This window comes from Ammodytes marinus (assembly GCF_949987685.1).
Source record: "Ammodytes marinus genome assembly, chromosome: 12".
Lineage (NCBI taxonomy): Eukaryota > Metazoa > Chordata > Actinopteri > Uranoscopiformes > Ammodytidae > Ammodytes > Ammodytes marinus.
Window position 1 is genome coordinate 3,397,147 of NC_137216.1, and position 20,796 is coordinate 3,417,942.

At 43.0% G+C, this 20,796-nt stretch overlaps 1 protein-coding gene across 3 annotated transcripts in view; it reads left to right on the forward strand.

The window, feature by feature from the left end:
- Positions 1–20,796, forward strand: part of myo1b (myosin IB) — a 71,940-nt gene that overhangs the window by 39,250 nt on the left and 11,894 nt on the right. For all 3 annotated transcript variants that reach the window (XM_080038619.1, XM_080038620.1, XM_080038621.1), the window contains 13 exons: positions 1,408–1,471; positions 4,000–4,098; positions 5,547–5,650; positions 7,597–7,744; positions 10,602–10,720; positions 11,294–11,380; positions 11,490–11,555; positions 14,976–15,080; positions 16,902–16,964; positions 17,103–17,303; positions 17,941–18,167; positions 18,606–18,806; positions 20,048–20,141. In XM_080038619.1, coding sequence (XP_079894745.1) covers positions 1,408–1,471; positions 4,000–4,098; positions 5,547–5,650; positions 7,597–7,744; positions 10,602–10,720; positions 11,294–11,380; positions 11,490–11,555; positions 14,976–15,080; positions 16,902–16,964; positions 17,103–17,303; positions 17,941–18,167; positions 18,606–18,806; positions 20,048–20,141 — 1,578 coding nt within the window. The remainder of the gene's footprint in view (positions 1–1,407; positions 1,472–3,999; positions 4,099–5,546; positions 5,651–7,596; positions 7,745–10,601; positions 10,721–11,293; positions 11,381–11,489; positions 11,556–14,975; positions 15,081–16,901; positions 16,965–17,102; positions 17,304–17,940; positions 18,168–18,605; positions 18,807–20,047; positions 20,142–20,796) is intronic.

Consider the following 20,796-nt stretch of genomic DNA (forward strand, 5'->3'; position numbering starts at 1 on the left):
TTCATTTCCTACTCATTTCTCAAGTGAACAAATAGCAGCTATTATGAGTTGAGCTTCAGACTGTTTGCTGTAATGATTACCTGTGCAACACACTGTACCTTTAAGACATCTCGATGGAAGAACAAGATAGCATAAGATCGACATGTCTTTGTGTAGACGGAGGAAAAAATCTAGAAAGAAAATGGGCTATATGAAATTTGTATTTATTTATTTATTTGTTAGGGACAATGCATATTAATGAACAGCTGTAACAATTACAGCTGTACAAATGCCAGATTTGAGCAATAGTGCTACTTTCCATCTGTTGACCCTAGGCAAGCAGAGAAGTACAAGTTACAAATACAGTAGAATACATACAAATACAAAGGCACAAATAACACAAGACAATAAAAGAGTTTAAATGTGGTCACATACTTGCTTTTCTTTTATCCACTGTTTGAGGTGTTTTTTTTTGAAGGTTTCATAAGTTTGTGAGTCCCTTATTGTGAGACTAAAGGAGACTGGTGTGTTTTTGCTCTGGGCTCTTACTGTCTGGCCTCTGATCCAGCAGCAGCCTGCTTCACTTTCCTCCCTTATGACACGGTGTTACATCACATCACCCCTAGAACACTGCCACATCTGTTCCTGTACAAGTTCCCTAACACCAATGTTTATTTATCTGCAAATTTCTTCATAAGAGTCAGTTTATCTGAAGAACTACCAGTACATCCATCAATCTCATTGCAACATACCACCCCTGGACCCTGCAGCATTTAGACTAGATTTGATCTCTTTATTTTCTATGGAAACTGTTTTTAGCAGCTAATGGGCTTCAATGCCAATGTACTCTCCCAATTTTTTAGATTTCCTATATTCAATCATCTAGTTGCATTGGTACATTCAAACACATGCCAGTGCTCGGACTTGCAGTTGTAGCGAGGGTATTATAAAGGATTATGCCCCTGATCTGGTTATATTTAGGTAACCTTGGCATACAGCTGTAGACGGGGACCTCAGGCCGCCCCCACTAGATACCAAGTCATCAGAGCTGCCATCAGTTCATCACAGACCCACCAAGTAACACTTTGCACTTCATTGGGCTGAGTGCAGTCAGTGGGCTTATTGAGTTTGACCGGAGCTCACTCGCTACTAGTGGAGATTGGCCTTGTGTGTGTGTGTGTGTGTGTGTGTGTGAAGGGTGTGTATGTGTGTGTGTGTGTGTGTGTGTGTGTGTGTGTGTCAGAGAGGGGGAATCAAACACACAGGACTCTGTTCTAACTTCCAAATTTGACAGAAGGAAAGAGGTGGAATAGACTGGTTTGATTTTAGTCGTGTGTGTGTTATTTGTCAGAGATTTGCACCCCGCTCACAGTGTATATTTATACTGTATAAATTCAGGCCTAACTGTTCTCTCTCTCTGGTCCTTAGGGAAAGTACATGGACATTGAGTTTGACTTCAAAGGAGATCCTCTGGGTGGAGTCATCAGCAACTGTGAGTATTGCTGAAAATAAATGCTCCTTGAAATTTCAATTATCTCTTAAATGTTTTGTGCATAATTGCAATTCAATATTCTCCTTAATCTTTATCCTATTAGTCAAACATATGTCTCACACTCGCTGTGTCCCTTTCAACCTGACACCGATTGCTTCGTTGCACCAGCAGCGTAGCGAAACGCTACATTTAAGCTTACAAGAATCCACCGTTTATATCTTCAAAAGCAAAAACCTTTTCAAATGTTCTTACTGAAAAAACCCTTAAAATTGATTTTAATACATTATTGAAATAAATGTCATTTCTAGAGTGAACAAAGGGCCCCCCCCCCCTGCCACCCACTGGATATGTCTGCTTTGTTTTGCTTTTTACCCTTATCAAGTCGAGTCAACGTTTATTTACACATTTAAAATGACCTCAGTAGACCAACGTGCTTTACAGGCTACGAAGCAACATAATAGGCTAAGCAACGTGAACATAAAAACACACAGGAGCATAACCAATGTGGAAATGACAAGATGAACTTGTATTGAAAGCCAGCCACACACTCTGTTGACATTGTTTTGCCCCACGTCCGACTTCTCCGACAGAGGTCACGGAAACAAAGACAGAATCTGATGGTCCCAGAGACACAAATGAACCTCTTGTCTGCCGGGGCCTGAGTTAGTTCAACACAAGGGCCTGTCTGTCTCGAAGAGCCACGCCATGTGAGTGCTTCAGACAGAGCTGACTGGCTGGCTAGACAGACATATGAAGATGTTCTTGTACACTGGGACAAGCCTGCATGGATTTCTCTCCACCTTCTCGGCTCATTATTTCCCCCCTTAGATGTTGTTCCTTCCAGCCCCTCACTGCATTCTCCCACTGAGATTAGATGGCTATCCTTTTTATTCTTTTTAAAGCCAATTCTCTGTAGCGTCGCTGATGATAAGCGCACAGACACACAGCCAAAGCCTCGAGTCAAAACATACCAGGCTATGGTTCACACATCGCTACATCAGTGTGCGTATGCTTATCTATGGCAGAAAACCAGGCGTGTTCATGCAATAAATGCCTTTCAGGATGCTTTACTGCAGACAAGGGGAAGCTGTGGCTCCCAAAAGCAACAACATAATAACTTAACGGTTGGTGAAAAGGCTAACTTCAGTCCCCTTTAGGAAGAGAACAACCCGCAAAATACACACACAAGTAAAATAGTGCGCGAAATATATGTAAAAAGTCAAATAAGATGCTGAAATGGAAGGGGAAGTGGCCCTTCAGTGCTATTCTGTGTCTTTTATCACAGCTCTGTATTGCTGCTGCCAGCCACTCACTTTGTGGATGTTGCATTATTGATGCGCCGGCTCTTATTGAATCACTTATATGATTCATGACCGGTGGGTTGCCATACATTCATAATCCAGCGCTCTGCACAGGGCCTCTCTAGTTAGCTGCCTGCAGTGTTATCTAAAGACTTAGTGCAAAGTGGCTCTCCTGTCCTCTCAGCACCCACTATGGTGACACAGGTGGTTGACAAGGCCAGGAAAAGCTCTGTCTTTTTGAGATTGTCTTTTTATCATGATTTTTGCAGGTCCACACAATCAATATTAATACATGTCACAGTTCTTATTTAGCGATGTGTAAATATACATTTGCGGCACACAACAAAAGTACCAGAGACTCTGTAAACAATACAGCATGGACATTATGACATACTGTAATATAATTATATTCATAACCATATTTTAAAATAAAATACGAAAAAGAGGAAAATAGAAGATAATTGTTGGTGTAAACCTCAGTGAAAAGCATACCCCTCTATGAAGGAGATATGAAAATCACTTTTAGACAAACGATGGTGGTACAGGTGTGACATTACATTATCCATCTATTAAAAACAATCCCTGCTTCAGTCTCAAAGCAAAGGTTATCCCTTCTATAAGACACACTATTTCTCTCTTTCTTTTTTGGGGTGGAAATTTGATCATAGTTGGAAAAACAGCTAGTCCATGTGGATATTCCCTTTCCAAAGTGTTGACTCTAGTGTCAGGCAAAAGTCTCCTAAAACAAGGTGTTTTCTAAGCAGACAGCCTGCATGCTTTAACCCGACCAGAGTAGAGGACCTGGATGCAGCCCTAGCCGCTGAGCTCTGCAGTGGGTCTTTAATTAAATCATACTCAGCCTAATGCGGTGAGCACACGATGGGCTCTCCTTTTAATCAGGTGCTGTTGCCCTTGGTCGGCAGCCCGGTTAGAAAAGGGCTGACGTTTGATATGCATGTTTGGTTTGTGTGGTACACTTGCTGTACTGTGTTTATCCTCACACAAAAACAATTACAAACATTGACTTTGTCACCCCGGCAACTTGGACAGTTCAAATCAAGCATGAACCCCCCCCCCTCCCCCCCCACCACCCTCCATACAGATGTTGGACATCCTTATGGCTAGCCATAACTATTTACTTCTCAAAGACACCTCAGTGTTATTAGGAACTTATTTTTGTCATCATGTGTCACTGTTTCCTTTTTTTTTTTTTTTTTTTTCTTCTAGATCTGCTGGAGAAGTCCCGTGTGGTCAAACAGCCAAGGGGAGAGAGGAACTTCCACATCTTTTATCAGCTCTTGTCTGGAGCCTCCGATGACACACTCAGTGAGTAGTACAAAATCATCTTACAACTTTAAATAGTGTAGACAGGGACAGACTGATCTAATTGACTATAAGGATTAAAAGGCTCCTGCATCTGAAAGAAATGGCAGTTTTGTTTTTGTATTGTGGAACATTCTAAATGCACCCTCTTTATTAGCCCCGACCACAAGCTGGGGTTCCTCTAAACAAAATGAATATATATAGTTTGCCTGGAATCATGTTCTGCTCCCAGAAATAGAATCATCTGTGCTCAGAGGAAGTGATGAATCAACACTGCTGCATTGTTGTGATGTGTCAAACAGCAGGCTGGGTTGGGGTTAACATGATCATGAAGTTATTTCAGCCCTTATTTCAGGCTGTTGAATCTCATGGATCCATTAACTTTCTCCTAAAACATCATCTGAAGCAACCAGGAGGCCATTCATTATGTCCACGTCTTACATAAATATGGCGCTGGATTGCAGCTGCACCAGAAACACATGGCTGATTCATTAATGGGCCCCAGTCTTTCTGCCTAACAAAACAAAACCACCCAGAGAACAAAAGCCCCGGCCGTGTAAAAAACCTGTTCCCCTTCTATTTGCTTTTGGCTGTGGACAGAGGGCATTGTTTTTATGTCCGTGAACAATATAACGCTCATTGACTGTGGAGCACACACATCAGAGAAGGGTTGCTGGATTCAGCTGTAGCTAATGCTACCGCTAATGAAATCCGACACGTGCGCCCCACGAGAGGAAATGGATTTCTTTGCTACTCGATAGAGTCGCTTTAAAGAGAGGGGCCATTTGATCTTGTGGAGTAATGTTCACAGCACTAAAGGCCTACACTGTGTAGGGACTAGATCTGGACTGACAATGGCCTGGAGGCTGGAGAAAGATGCTATTACAGGCAAGAGTGTCAACCATATTAAAAACACTCTTTAAAAAACAGCTTAAAAAAACATTAGATATTTTCATGAATCAGCTAATCAACTCCTGTCCTCGCCATTGCCCCACATGTTTCTCTATCCAGACATGTATTTATCACATCTAATTTTCATTATTTTGATTATTCATGTACTTTGTCTCCTTATTCTCTAAAGTTTATTTGTTAGCCTTATAAATATGATTTGATTGTGATTATCGACAGGGGTGGGACTCTTGTACAAGCCCATTGGGCTTTGTTCCCTCCCTGCACCATTAATGTTAATCTGTGCTAAATAAATAAACTGAACTAAACATTTGAACCTTTGCACCTTCCAGTGTTCTTCCTTTTAGATAGACCATGGCTCATGACCACCATTCCAATATGGTTGATGATGATGTTGTTGTTTTTTTGTATTAACGTGCACCTCCTAGCTGTGCGTGTGCAGTTGTGTATCTCTTGCCTTGTATGTAAATGGGGCTTAAGCCGAGCCGCGTGGCAAACAAATTGTAGTTTGAATAGCGACCTCATGCTTTGTGTGTCCACAGAGAAGCTGAAGCTGGATCGGGATTTCAGCAAATACAACTACCTGAGCCTGGACTCTGCCGTGGGCAACGGGCTGGACGACTCGGCCAACTTCAGGACAGTCAGAGTGAGTAACACACATACACATATCTGTCTGAAGAATACCAAACTTCACCCTAATCACAATTTCTATTTTAAGAAGCAACCCTCCCAAAACCTACTTTGAAATGGAAGGAATGATCTCACAATGTTTAACGCCCTGATTATTTACCTCAACCACAAATGGACTCTCATTAAAACCAGACACGAACAAACACTTATAAACGGGCAGCGCTACGCTCCAGTGGCATTCAGCGCCCACTCTCTACTTTTGCTAGCCTGGAAATCAAGACCCATATCTAGAGCTATTGAGGGTCTGGCCACGATCAATAGTAATTCCCAACTCAAGGAGTGCCGTCTTCCAAATCGTAAAGGGTCGAGGCCAAAGCCATCTCATCACACTGTCGTCATCCGGTTACGTCCGCCCCAGAGCACCATACATAGGGCTCTGGCCCGCCCATATCAGATAGAACCAATTGAAACGTAGCTCAGGATTTCTTGACATATTTAATGAGCTTCAATGGAGAGTGCCCAGACCAAAAGGCAGAGCAAATTTAATTCGTCAGCGCCTAGTGGCAGGTCTGGATTTCCAGGCTACATTTTTGCATCATTCCAAGTGAATTTAGATCCTGTACAGAGGGACGTAGAGGCATTATCATTTCTCCTTATCTCCTCAACATGACAAACATAACAGTGAGAGTGTGGCTTGTAAAAGTATGTGCACTTGATGTAGAATAAACACCCCACTAAAGACTGCCTCCCACCTGTTGCAAAACCAAGTGAACTTTGAACTTGAACTTGTAAGTGAACGAATACCTGACCTTGAAGGTTTTTTGCATTGGATTAAAAGAAGGGAGATTCCACTCGCTGCGTGGAACTAAAGGAATAAGTGCCTCAGCGTGTGGCACAGGGTAGCAGCTGGGTTTTCTGGGGGGAAACCCAGCTGCTTTGTGCACATACGTGTTCTCATCCTTAACTGATGGTGATACGCAGGATGTTGTGTCTATAACAGATGTATTCTATTCTCCTGCAGTCTATTGTTATCAGCCCTGCTGCAGCGCACTCAGCTACTGCTCCTGCCTCCTGCAGTCTTGTTATGTCACACACACTCTACTCCTTCACATCCTGCTTCTCATCACCTCTCACACTGCCTTTTCACAGTATTCCCCACACAGCCACATTTCACCACCGGAAAAACACATGAGGACATTCCCCATCTAAACAATGAGGTCCCCTCCACATGGCCTCGCGTCTTCCCACTTTCTACACTAGTTTGTTCACGTTTAGAATGTTTGGCTGTGGGGCAAAGTTTAATTTCAACAAAAAAAATATGCAGTTTGGTCCTACAGCTGTCCTAAACCATAAAGCGCTGGGTTTTTGTAACAGTCATGTTCACTTAACTTCATTCATTGTCTGTTTTGTGAAGGAGATTGTTTCATGTTTAGAACCAGTATGATGGACCCAGTTTCAGTTCCAGATATTTCATTATTCAGTTGAGAAATTTGCCGTTTTTTATAGACATATTGTCTCCTCCCTTCATTGCATTATGTATGTGTCCCAGAAGAGCCACGTTAAGAGACTGTTCTCTTGAATTAAATGTCAAAAAGGACATGGTTTATTCACTGGTGCTTCACTGCTCTGTATTCCTTCTTTAACTACTTCAGTGTGCACAAATGTCACTTTGATTGGTGATGTCTATAAAAAGAGAAAGTGTGTTTGTAGAAGAGACTTGACAATAAAAGAGGCCATACTCATTCAACACAAATATATTATCATGACAACACTAGTTCCATTGCTGACGTGCTGCAATAATAATGACGCTTCAGTCTTAAGAACTGGTGTGTTCACTGTCACGCCACAATGCATTTATAGCTTGGTTGGTTCCCTTTTTTTCAACCATGTGTCCATATTCCCCTTGATAAGATTGAACAACACAAGCTGACCCCCTGGCGTACTTCTCTCTGCCTTTCCCAGAATGCAATGCAGATTGTGGGCTTCATGGAGGACGAGGTGCAGTCGGTGCTGGAGCTGGTGGCGGCCGTGCTGAAGCTGGGCAACATCGAGTTCAAGCCCGAGTCGCGCTGCAACGGCTCAGACGAGAGCCGCATCAAAGACAAGAACGGTGGGTTTAAAAAAAAGACTGAAAACCATATCAAACTGTCTGTCGTACGTGAAAATACAGCCGTGCAATAAATGAAGAGACCACTCCAAATGTTCAGTGTCTGTTGTTGTACTATTTATAGGCATTTGTTTGAGTAGAATGAACATGTCGGTTTTATTTTATAAACTACTGACAACATTTCTACCAAATTCACAATAGAAATATTGTCATTAAGAGCATTTCCATGAAATAATGTAGTGATGTTGATTGAAGAAAAATCCAGACTGGTCTCTTAATTTTTTCCGCGGCTGTACAGTGGAGGAAATAAGTATTTGATCCCTCACCGATTTTGTAAGTTTGCCCACTTACAAAGAAATGAACGGTCTATCATTTTAAAGCTAGGTTTATTTTAACAGTGATAGACAGAATATCAAAAAGAAAATCCAGAAAATCACATAAAAAAAATATATAAATTATTTTGCATTTCATTGAGTGAAATAAGTATTTGATCCCCTACCAACCATAAAGAATTCTGGCTCCCACAGATTAGTCCTCGTGCTTTAAAAAAGTATTCCTAATCTCCACTAGTTTCCTGTATAAAACACACCTGTCTCAACTTGTTACCTGTATAAAAGACACCTGTCCACAGAGTCAATAAATCAAACTCCAACATCTCCATCATGGGCAAGACCAAAGAGCTGTCTAAGGACATCAGGGACAAGATTGTAGACCTGCACAAGGCCGGAATAGACTACAAGGCGAGAAGCTGGGTGAGAAGGAGACAACTGTTGGTGCGATTATTCGAAAATGAAAGAAACACAAAATGACAATCAATCTCCCTCGGTCTGGGGCTCTATGCAAGATCTCACCTTGTGGGGTATCAATGATCATGAGAAAGGTGAGGGATCAGCCCAAATCTACACGGGAGGAGCTTGTTTATGATCCCAAAGCAGCTGGGACCACAGTCACCAAGAAAACCATTGGTAACACACTATGCCGTAATGGATTGAAATCCTGTAGTGCCTGTAAGGTCCCCCTGCTCAAGAAGGGACGTGTACAGAACCGTCTGAAGTTTGCCAATGAACACCTGAACGACTCAGAGAATGCTTGGGAGAAGGTGATGTGGTCAGATTAAAACAAAATCAAGTTCTTTGGTATCATAGTGACTCGCCATGCTTGGAGGAAGAGGAATTCTGACTATGACCCCAAGAACACCATCCCCACACTCAAGCATGGAGGTTAAAGCATTATGCTTTGGGGGTGTTTCTCTTCTAAGGGGACAGGTGGACTTCACTGCATCAAGGGAACTATGGATGGGGCCATGTACCATGAAATACTAGGTGACAACCTCTTTCTCTCAGCCAGGTCCGTAAAAATGGGTCGTGGATGGGTCTTCCAGCACGTCAATGACCCTAAAAATACAGCAAAGGCAACAAAGGAGTGGCTCAAGAAGAAGCACATTAAGGTCATGGAGTGGCCTAGCCAGTCTCCGGACCTTAATCCAATAGATCTGTGGAGGGAACTGAAGCTCAAGTGACAGCCTTGAAACCTTAAAGATTAGGAGAGGATCAGCAAAGAGGAGTGGTCCAAATATCCTCCTGAGATGTGTGCAAACCTGGTCATCAACTACAAGACACGTCTGACCTCTGTACTTGCCAACAAGGGTTTCTCCACCAAGTACTAAGCAATGTTTTGATAGGGGATCAAATACTTATTTCACTCACTGAAATGCAAAATAATTTCTATCTTTTTTTTTTATGTGATTTTCTGGATTTTCTTTTTGATATTCTGTCTATCACTGTTAAAATAAACCTAGCATTAACATTATAGACTGTTCATTTTATTGTAAGTGGGCAAACATACAAAATCAGTGAGGGATCAAATACTTATTTCCTCCACTGTATATCTCATTCTTTGATTACGTATTTCAACCTTTTTTTTAAAGAATGATTTGATTTGAACAACTGAGCCTTCTGGGTTTTGATTGAGATAAATATCAGACAAGCTGAATAATGTTAATCATTTTTTCACTTTTTTTTATTCTGATCATTCATTGTGAATATGTTCATCCCCATGTAAACCTTTTGACTCTCAGTTGATGTTGAGCCGCTGCCCCCTATTGGCTGCTTTACTCTCTTCTAGCAGCAGCCCTCACTGAATACATATTTGTCTTTTTTTATGATTTGCGTGACAAGAGCCGTTTGTGTTATCGCTCCCACAGCTGTTCTCTTTAGGCAAATATTCCATTTACATATTTCCCTCCATGACCGTGGCATGGTCCATCCAGGAGCCGTATCAATCACTGGCTCGTTGTGTTTATACTGCACAAATCGTTGCTCATATCTGAGTTTTTCATTTCTACTAGTGTGGATACTGTATCATCAGAGGCCATAGATATGAACACACATGGTTAATGGTTCTCTCTAACCATGAAAACTCATCTGCAGTTCATGTTGTTCATTTAATATTCTTAGAGATAAAAAGCCGAAGCAGAAACTGAAATGTATTTGATGTTGACATATATTTATCATATAATCCCACGGTGTTTATAACTGCAATAAAGGAACTGTAAAACGTCACAGTGACCACACCCAATACATTAACCCAATAAAAGATTCCATTAAAATGAGGAGGCAAATGTTAGTTGGATATAACAGGTGGTGATCTACCTCTTCAAAATATGTGGGTTTTTTTTTTAACCATTGCATCGATTGATATCGTCTGCCCTGTTACTGCCATCGGTGTATGAATGGGTGAATGTGTAAAGATTTGGGGCTGAGCAAATTGGCTAAATAGCGCTATATAAGTCAAGTCCATTTACCATCTACCATTTTGAAGCAGTTTTCTCACAGTATGTGTTGTTATGTGTGTTGTGCAGATCTGAAGGAGATGTGTGAGCTGCTGGGCATCGAGCAGACAGTGCTGGAGAGAGCCTTCAGCTACCGCACGGTGGAGGCTAAGCAGGAGAAAGTCTCCACTACTCTGAATGTGTCCCAGGTCAGAGCCCAAACTAAATCTGTCAATCTTTTTCACCAGTTATGCACACCCCCATCTTACCTGTATTGACATTGAGACACACACACACACACACACACACACACACACACCCAGCCTAAAAATATGAGGCAGCTTTTCCCCCCCCTGACTTGCTCCTCTGGCTGCCGACTCTCATCCATGTCAAATTTGCAGGGAAAGCTCTCCATTATAGATAAGCCGTATTCCTCCTGGAGAATCAAATGTAGGTCATATTTTAGGTTATGGAGTTCAGACAGACTTCACATGGCGTAGACACTGCCCCTCTGTGTCAAAATCAGAAGAGGAAACGCTTGAGAGAATGCACCAGACCTCAGGATAAAGTCTGCCTGTACTGGCGGTGTCCTTGATTCTTTGCATACCATACCATACCGTGAATGTTTTGTTCATTTCTTTTCCTAAATGTTTGACTTGTGGCTCAAGTTGTTAGCTTTTTTAAGATTTATTTTTAATTGTGCAAAGATATGGTAAAGAGAGATTATTGTGTATTCTGATTGCTTAACTGTCCCTCCCTCAACAATAACATGTGTTTTACAGGCCTATTACGCCCGAGACGCCCTCGCCAAAAATCTCTACAGTCGTCTGTTTAGCTGGTTAGTTACCAGGATCAACGAAAGCATTAGAGTAAGTGAGATCCAGAATATGTATTCATAAATAATGCATGTATACATTTTACTGCAGTACACCACTGTCACAATGTATTTCTAATATTGACACTATTGTCTCCCTACAGGCACAGACTAAAGCTCGCCACAAGGTCATGGGTGTGCTTGACATCTATGGCTTTGAGATATTTGAGGTAAGACACAAACGGCAGATAAAAAAAAAAAAAAACTCCCCTCCGTCTGCTGATAGACAGAATCTTACCAACCAAACCAGTGATTACATATGTAAAAGGATTTTGGCCCCAGGATGTTTGCAGTGTGTGTGTGTGTGTGTGTGTGTGTGTGTGTGTGTGTGTGTGTGTGTGTGGTGTGTGTGTGTACCTGTGAGCAGCTTATCAACAAGAAACTGAGGGCTGATAAAAAAAAAAACACACATTCAGATCCCATTAGATCAGCTTTATTGCTCCCGGGTGGTGAAGTCATTATATTTGTGGCTAAAAATCAGCATCTCACCGTAAAAGAAATAGCCAATACTGCCCAATATACAGGAAAACGCATCAAGTACATGTGATTACACCGTCCAAGTTATTACATAGTAAATGGATATGTCCTCAGCAACATTACATAGAAACAGCGTAGCTTCATGGGTGCATGGTTCTATTTGGGCATGTAAATAACTATGTGCATGCTGACCCATGTAGTGCCACGTTTGAGTGCACTCCAAACACCAAAATGGAACTGACTTAAGTGTCTCGATGCCTTGCCTTCAGTCTCCCACTCCCCCACACATACTGTATGTTCATGTCTTTTTCATATCCCGTGCTTGTTCATTCCACCTCACTCACTCTCAAGTCCTTCCTCTGTCTCTCTGCCTTGTGTTTGTGTGTGGCTCACCAGGATGCAGTAAGTAACCCCTGCACCGGCCTGTTTGCTGTGCCAGTGTGCATGCAGTGATCTAAACTCCTCGCGACGTAATTCATTGCATCATTTAATCTTAGGGTGTATTCACACATGGAAAGTCCGTTAGTTCACTTGCTTTGGTCCAGACCAAATAGAATTTGGATTTTTTTGTTTGGTGTGGTCCACTTTCATATTGCCCCTTTTGCAAGTGAACCAGCATTACGAAGCAAAACCACACGTGATCTGAGGTCATTCATTCATTGGACAGACATTCTGGGGTGGAGAGAAGCAGGAAGAACGAAGTAAAAACTGCGAATTTATCATTGATATAATATGGAGTTAAAAATAATAAAAATGCCTACATCTAGCCTATAAATAAAGAAGAAAAAAATCTAATTATTGTTGTTTCATATGTTTATAATATGTAGCCCTATGACAATGCCACGTTATGTGGCTTCTAGCCTACGATGTGAAACATCATTTTTACTGTATTTTTGCTGCTGGACGCGCGACTCGCGTGAAGAATAGGCTCAAACTGAAACACAGCTGATTAAGCTGTGTATCAGCTTGGTGTCAGTTCGGCGCAGTTCAGCACCAAACTGACACGGGGACAGTATTGACGGTCCCGTTGGGAAGAACAATAAAAACACACACTTCATGCAAAGCGCAGCGTGAACCTGTTGGCACTGTAGGCTACGGGAGACGCTCCTCTCCATCTGATCGCTGATCCGCACGCATCATTATCAAATGTAATATTTTCGCTCGGGGCTCCCGGTCAAACCACAACTAATCTTCCTAACAATGGCGACAACAACACTTTCCCATAATGTGAAGCTGATGGCGATTTATTAAAAAAGAAAATAAAGAAAAGGCGCAGTGCTTCCTGCAATTGGGTCGGATCGAGTCCGGCCAAATTCACACCACAAACGAACTGCAGCAGAGTGCGTTTTGAAGCGCATCGAGACTACCTCTTCAGCTGGGTCTCGGAGCGTTTGTTTGGTCCGCCCCCGAGTGCGATTGCTGTATTCACACCTGTCTGAAAGATGCGCACCGAAGGTGGAAGTGCACCTGAGTTCGTTTCAACCGAACTAAACACAGCATGTGTGAATACACCCTTAGTGTGCCCTTTTTTTATTTTACACCTAGCTCTGACTTATGCAGTGTAATAAAACAGCCCTGCAACAAACCCTACAGTCATGAAGACCACTGTATAATGTGGGTGTGGTCATTTTGGAGCCTCATGGTAGTTCATGGTGGTGTGTATGGCTTCATACCAAGAGGGTTTTCATAGTATTTGGTGTATTACACTGCATTAGCTTTAGCAAAGGTGTAACGAATAAACTCGCACCTGGACTTTGTACCTGCCAACTTGAATAAGCTTTTGGATGTTTTGTTTGCCTAATTTTAGTTTAACAAACTCATTGAAGTGAGAAAAGCACAGTAAAGACTAATATGACGAGCTAGATGTACGTCAATTTCCTGATACTGAATTTAATTGAGCAAAAAGGAGTAGAAATGCAAAAGAGATTATTTTCCAGACCATGCCATGCTGTAAACATTAGGCTCGGTGCAGCATGGCAAGCCACTGTACTTTGGTTTTTCTCCATTTTTAACTTGTAACACAATATGCAAGAAAATTCCCCTCACCTTGGGGCAAGTGAATCAAGCACCTCACCCACCAAGTGAGGCCGTTCACTTCAAACAGTTTGGAGATATTTACTTCCTTGAGCTGCCATAAACTGCCGGTCGTAAAACAGCACAGTCGCAGCGGAAATATATTGGGGCAACGGTATACAAGTCTGCCACTTCAGTATGTACATTGTACATGCAATTGAGTTTGTGTGTGTGTGTGTGTGTGTGTGTTGAAGACAACCCCTTGGTTTCTCAGCAAAAGGAAATGGAGACTGAACATTAAACACAAGATCCCTGTGGCTCTATGCGTTCAGTTTCCTGGTCACTGAGAAACCTTGCCTTGTCCTTCACTCTTGTGCTTTCATACTAAACATAATAATGCTCTAACCACTGTCGTGTCCTTAGCAGATGAATGTTAACCTAACCCAGCTCACAATGAGGCCATCTGCCAAACAGCCCGACTCACCGCCGTCCAATGGTCCTAATTGACAACAAATTGAATTGAGGGGGAAAAAATGATTTGGGCTTTTGGACAGTTAAAACTCCATTAATGTTATTAAGATTCAGAGGAACTTGATCCGATAAGGGTTTATCGGCAGACAGATTGACTGGCCTCTGTTTTTCTCCGTCCAGATTGATTAAATGTGTGTTGAGTGATGGTTGTCCAAGTGATGAGGGAGCAAGCTGCAGGTTAGAGTTTGTTCCAGCTGATTATCGCCATTATTATAACAGATGTTTGGTCCGTTTTTTAAAAGTTAGACCGTGCCACCACAGTGCCAGAAAAAGCTTACTGGTGTTTCCAGAGAAGAAGGGACGCAGTCAGAGTTTGTGCTGTGTGTGTGTGTGTGCACTGAAAAACAATCCAGTTTTAATACACAACCTAGGCTCTGTAATCAGGCATGTCACTAGCTACAGTGCGCCCCCTTTGTTTACACATCATACGTATCAGATATTAGAAAAAAGTTCCACTTTCTCCTTTTGCAGCCCCCCCCCCAACTTCAATAACAATAGCAACACAGCTCTATGGGTTAACGAGCTCCTTTGTGATTCAATGTGAATGTAACTGTTGATTGATCCCTCAGGACAACAGCTTTGAGCAGTTCATCATCAACTACTGCAACGAGAAGCTGCAGCAGATCTTCATAGAGCTGACCCTGCGCGAGGAGCAGGAGGAGTATGTCAGAGAGGTAGGTTTGGTATGCCCACAGAGGAGAGAGATAGACACACACACACACACACACACACACACACACACACACACACACACACACACACACACACACACACGGACACACACACACTTGGATATATTACCCCAGCCTGCAGGCCTGGAAACGCTCTCTCACCCACGACTGTACATCTCCCATCGTTCAACATGTCATCACTCAATTTGCTGCGTGGATGGTTCATCATCATCACAGCATACAGAGGCCCCTCCGTGGCACTGTCCTAACCTGGTCACGTCACTTCATCTCTTTAACCCAAAATCTGACCCAGAACCATTTCTCCTACATATTATATGCCATTGCTGTTGTCCATCACACTCTTAGTTTATTACTCTCTCCCTCCGTCTCCCCCCGCAGAGCCTCGGGGACGGAAGTGATCCCTCACTCTGGTGAGAGTAAACACTCCCCGTCGTGGGCCTTTTTAAGCTCTGTTTGTTTTCAGAGCTCTATGTAGGCCTGTGCGATGGCTGCAGCGGTGACCCCCATTCGTCCCCCCTTCCCCTACGAAAACGCCACCACCAATGATATTCCAACCCCCTGGCCTCAATCCAGCACATTGCATGGGAAAATACCACAACTCTGGAGAAAGGAGGGGAGGATCACCAACAAGGAATTTGGCCAGTTACACGTCAGATTAAGCCCCACCTTCTCCTGCGCCCTCCCCCCTCAAAGCCCATGTTCTCAACACATTAGCAGCTGTGAATTAACATGTCCACAAAGTGGGGTTTTCAAGGGCCAATCAGGGGGCCTTTTAATGTTTGTGGATAAGATGGAAGATGTTTTCCTCTTGCTCTCCAGAAAGGCTTTGTGCTCTGTCCTCACTCTAACGATGGGAACTGAGACGGAGACAGAGCAGGACGGCGAACCAGCTAGGACAAATAAAGCTGTGAAGATCCATCGCAACTACAGTTATAATGGTTTTAATGATTTTGAAGCACTTCTGCTTCTAAATAACCAATAAGACCTACTACACCGTAGCCAAGTCCATTTAGTGTTTTATTTTTTTGGAACATTTATCCTCATTAAGCCAAACTTTCCTATGTCATATTAAGTGCTAGTGACGTTAATGTCCCTAGACTTAGTACAACATCCGTTTATAACTATGTCAAATCTGAACATTTGTGCAAACCTTGCCACAGTCGTTATGTTTCCACACCCGTCTACAGTGGAATAACTGTCTAGAATGATCTGCATCATCGTTAGCTAAAATCTGTCTTCCAATGGAAAAATCCGTTCTACGATGTCAAACATGGTCTGCATGTCATTTCCATTTACTTGATGAGTGTTTGGTTGGTGGAGCTGGATGGAGAGCTTGTATTGCCCCGAGGAGATGTCGTCAGTTTAAAACGAGGAAGGATCTGAGAGGAACCGCAGTATGAGAATGATAAGTAGTTTCTGATGAACAACTTTGGTTATGACTGCTATCAATTGTGGCCACTTGACATTGGGTGTGTTCAGCATCCAGCACTTTACAAATTGAGATTGAATGGAACTGGAAGGCAGGCACAGTGTGTCTTGTGCTGTATCCAGTGTTGTCGGTCCCAGCTTTCTACATTGAAGTCTGCTGTACTTGGTGAGGGCCATAGTGAGAGCAGCATTGATGCAAGTGACTGTATTTCCTTCTGGTGTTCTGTGTGGTGTTTAAACCATAAGCATGTTTCAAGTGTTTTATCATGGACCACTCTGCTGCGTGAGAGTCTCTCTTAAGAGCAACGTGTCATGTTTCTGGGAACAGATAGAAAAGCCATTGTCCCTTTTGACCTTCATTTTCCTTTGTTCCAGGGCATCGAGTGGACCAACATTGAATATTTCAACAATGCTATTATCTGCGACCTCATTGAGAATGTAAGTTAAGCTCTCAGGCAACACACAAGCCAACAACAACACAGTAGAACAAAAAATATAACTTGAAGTATTGAACACTGTATGATTGGTCATTTGGACTATGTTTTGTTTCTAACTTATCTCCTTTGCTATCTCCAGCACCAGACTGGCATCCTGGCCATGCTGGACGAGGAGTGTCTGAGGCCGGGGACAGTCACAGACGAGACCTTCCTGGACAAACTCAACACCATCTGTGCTGAACACCAGCACTTTGAGAGTCGCCGCAGCAAGAACACAAAGTTCCTGACAGACCACACGCTGCCACACAACTGCTTCCGCATCCAGCACTACGCTGGCAAGGTACTGGGCCTTAGGCTGTTTACACTACGCTGGCAAGGTACTGGGCCTTAGGCTGTTTACACTACGCTGGCAAGGTACTGGGCCTTAGGCTGTTTACACTACGCTGGCAAGGTACTGGGCCTTAGGCTGTTTACACTGCAACAAGGAACTAGCTGGTAAAGTGTGAGATGTTTGTTGAGCCATACAGTGGCCTAAAGGGGAAGTATAAAATACTAACGTGACAGTTATATTAAAGGTGGAGTCAGTGACGCTTGTCAAAATGACTTATAGTCAAAATCAGGGAATTTCTCCCAAGATCCTCCTCCTGTCAGTTACGTGTGTGTGCGCGCTGAAAACAAAGGAGCCCACCATAGCTAGCACCATGCCCGTTTATAGTGCCTAGACTCAGTATTAACCATGGATGTTCTTTCAGTGTGCACAGACAGTACGGACAGGTAAGGGATCGTGAGGAGATATTCACTGGTTTTGACAAAGTGGTTTTGACAACAAGCGTTCTCTAGAATTGCTGACTCCACATTTTTAAATGTATTAAAAACTGAAAAGGTAAAGCACAAGGAGAGGAGGTTGTCTGTTTCATTTAGCTCCTTTGCACAGTGAAATGTGAGCACGGTAATGACTTTGTCTGTCTCTTATCAAGGTGCTGTACCGGGCAGAGGGCTTTGTGGACAAGAACAACGACCTGCTGTACCGGGACATGTCCCAGGCCATGTACAAGGCCAACCACAGCCTCATGAAGCAGCTGTTCCCTGATGGCAACCCCGCCAAAGTCAACCTGAAGAGGCCGCCCACCGCCGGGTTCCAGTTCAAGGCTTCAGTGGGGACGCTGATGAGGAACCTGCAGACCAAGAACCCAAACTACATCCGGTAATTAATATGGAGAGATTCCACTCATTACCCAAGTAATACTGTGGGCTGTTTGGTTAGTTTGTGAAATGCTTGGTCTCTTACTTTTTATTTTAAATGTTTTGCCCAAACAAATGGCTCAGAGAATTGACTATCCAGCCCGTACTGTTTACCTGCTTGTATCCAGTGTTTCTTTTATTCTTCATGTTGTCATGTTAATAAGCCGATGTACAACAGTTGGTCCACTCATGCTACCTGTTAGAAAAGGTTTCCATTATTACATTGCTTTCGACGCCTGTTATGGCATCATTACCACACTGTGACACGGACAGTTTTGAAACCGCTGCTGTCAATAGTATAAATACATTCAGGAATAGTTGCTCTAGAATGAAGTAATCAATGTGGCTACTTCCATCCGTGTGACCTTTTGTGAGTACAACCTCTCTCCATGCTTCCCAGATGCATCAAGCCCAATGACAAGAAGGCCCCTCACATCTTCACTGAGGCTCTGGTGCGCCACCAGGTGGCCTACCTGGGCCTGATGGAGAACGTACGTGTGAGGAGAGCGGGCTACGCCTTCCGCCAGGCCTACGAGCCCTGTCTGGAGCGCTACAAGATGCTCTGCAAACACACCTGGCCCCACTGGAGAGGCCCCGCCAGGTAACAGGCTGTCTACTACCCAGCTGGGACTCATTATGGTGCAGGGGGCAGGGGAGGCACTGGAAGGTTGCCAAAGCAAATCCCTTCTAGATCTTTAAGAGACAAGGTTTGGGAGAAAATGGGGAAATACTCAGAATTTTTCAACAATTAGTTCTTACAAATCACATTTCCAGCAATATTACAAACTTGAATCCCCTGCCCCCCCCCCCCCCCACTCCACACACCCACAACCAAATTCAAATAAATGTGAGTCAAATCATTAAAATACTAATAATAATCAAAAAAGAAAAGGAAAACAAGGCTCAACATAAGCTTTAATCCCCAGCAATACACATCAGAGCACATCCTCATGTGCGTAATATCAATATAGACCTAAGATATATAATTATCATCTCTTCTATGAATGTGTATTTCAATATCGGTGGTTGCCTTCCTTCCAATATCATGTTCACATCCACTGTCTTAGGTGTTTGCATTCTCCACATGAAACTCCTAACACACTGTCAGAAAAGCTAGCAGCAGTCTCGTCACATAACCAGTTGTTTGCGGTTCTGCAGAAATCAGTCATTCCTGCTCCAAGCTGCAACATGTTGAGACGGTTCATCCTTATCGGTCTCCTCTGTTCCATATCAAGCAGCCTTGCATGTGTCTGTGCCGGTAAAAGCACTGATTCCTATCTCTTCTAGCACACATCGCTATCATGTTGTTGTTCAGCCGTCCCTCAGTGTGCTTTTCCCTATTTCCTCCCTCTGCATGTTTCTCTAGATTAGTCCCATGCTCCATCTTTTCCATTATCTTTTCAACCTCTGCATTCCCAATGCTGGGCTCTCACGTGTCTCAAAAATCTGCGCTCTACTTTTCTATACAGTAGCAGCACCTATCCTTTTCCAAACAGCGCACCATTTCAAATAAGATGTACCTCCACTCCTGAACAGTTCAAATCATTACTAAAAAACAACCTCTTCTCTCTAGATGAGGATGTTTTATTCCAGCAGAGTTTACCAGTACTTTAATTCTTATTTTATGATATCTTAAAGTTTATCCTTACTGTTACTTTGTACACGTTATTGTATGATGTATTTGTATCTATTGTTTGACCCGTTTTACTGCACGGCACTCTGGGCTGCCTCGACAGTTGTAAACGTGTAAAGTTGACTGGACTTGACTATACAGTTGCTGGTATGTTGTGTGTGACCATGTGGAGAGTGTTGTGGATGAGCCGTGTGTCTGTCTGCCCATAGGGAAGGGGTGGAGGTGCTGGTGGCCGACCTCGAGGTCCCAACAGAAGAGTATTCCTACGGCCGCTCCAAGATCTTCATCAGGAACCCAAGAACGGTAAGACAATACATGAAACTGCATCCGTTAAAGCCCCTGTAAACCCAAATCCACAAATCCCCATGTCATTTGGAGAGTTAGGCTGCATGACAGTAAGCATTTGAAAAGAGTTAGGCTTATTTAGCAATTCTATTTTAAGTTTATCAAACTATACAGAAATTCAGTGACGCTGAATATGACGCAACAATTATTTTGAACTAATCACGGCAGTTCGCTGCCCAAACGTTCTACAAAAACGAGTGTTGCCATGGAGACCATTTGATACGGCCACGCCCACACAGTCCTGCCAGTCTAGACGGTTAAGAAGACATTTGTTTAAACTAAGTTTAGTTTTATAATATTTATTAACTTGTATCTACAATCAGAATTTTGTAAAAGCTTATTGAGACACTCGACTTTGATACCATAGATTGAATTTGACTATCTTAGACCAGGTTTAGGCACCTTTGCCATCTACCATTTACTCCTGTAGATTAAGCTGTGTTTGAACATCTAAAGTTTGAATCCAGTGTGCTGAGCTTCCCCCTGTTTTCTCACAGTAAGATGTTTGTGAAGCAGGGTGGGCTGCATTTCTAACCCCCCCCCCCCTCCCCCCCTCCAGTTCAGCAATTAGCAGGCAACCAAAACACATGGTTTCACTTATCCATCCCTTCTA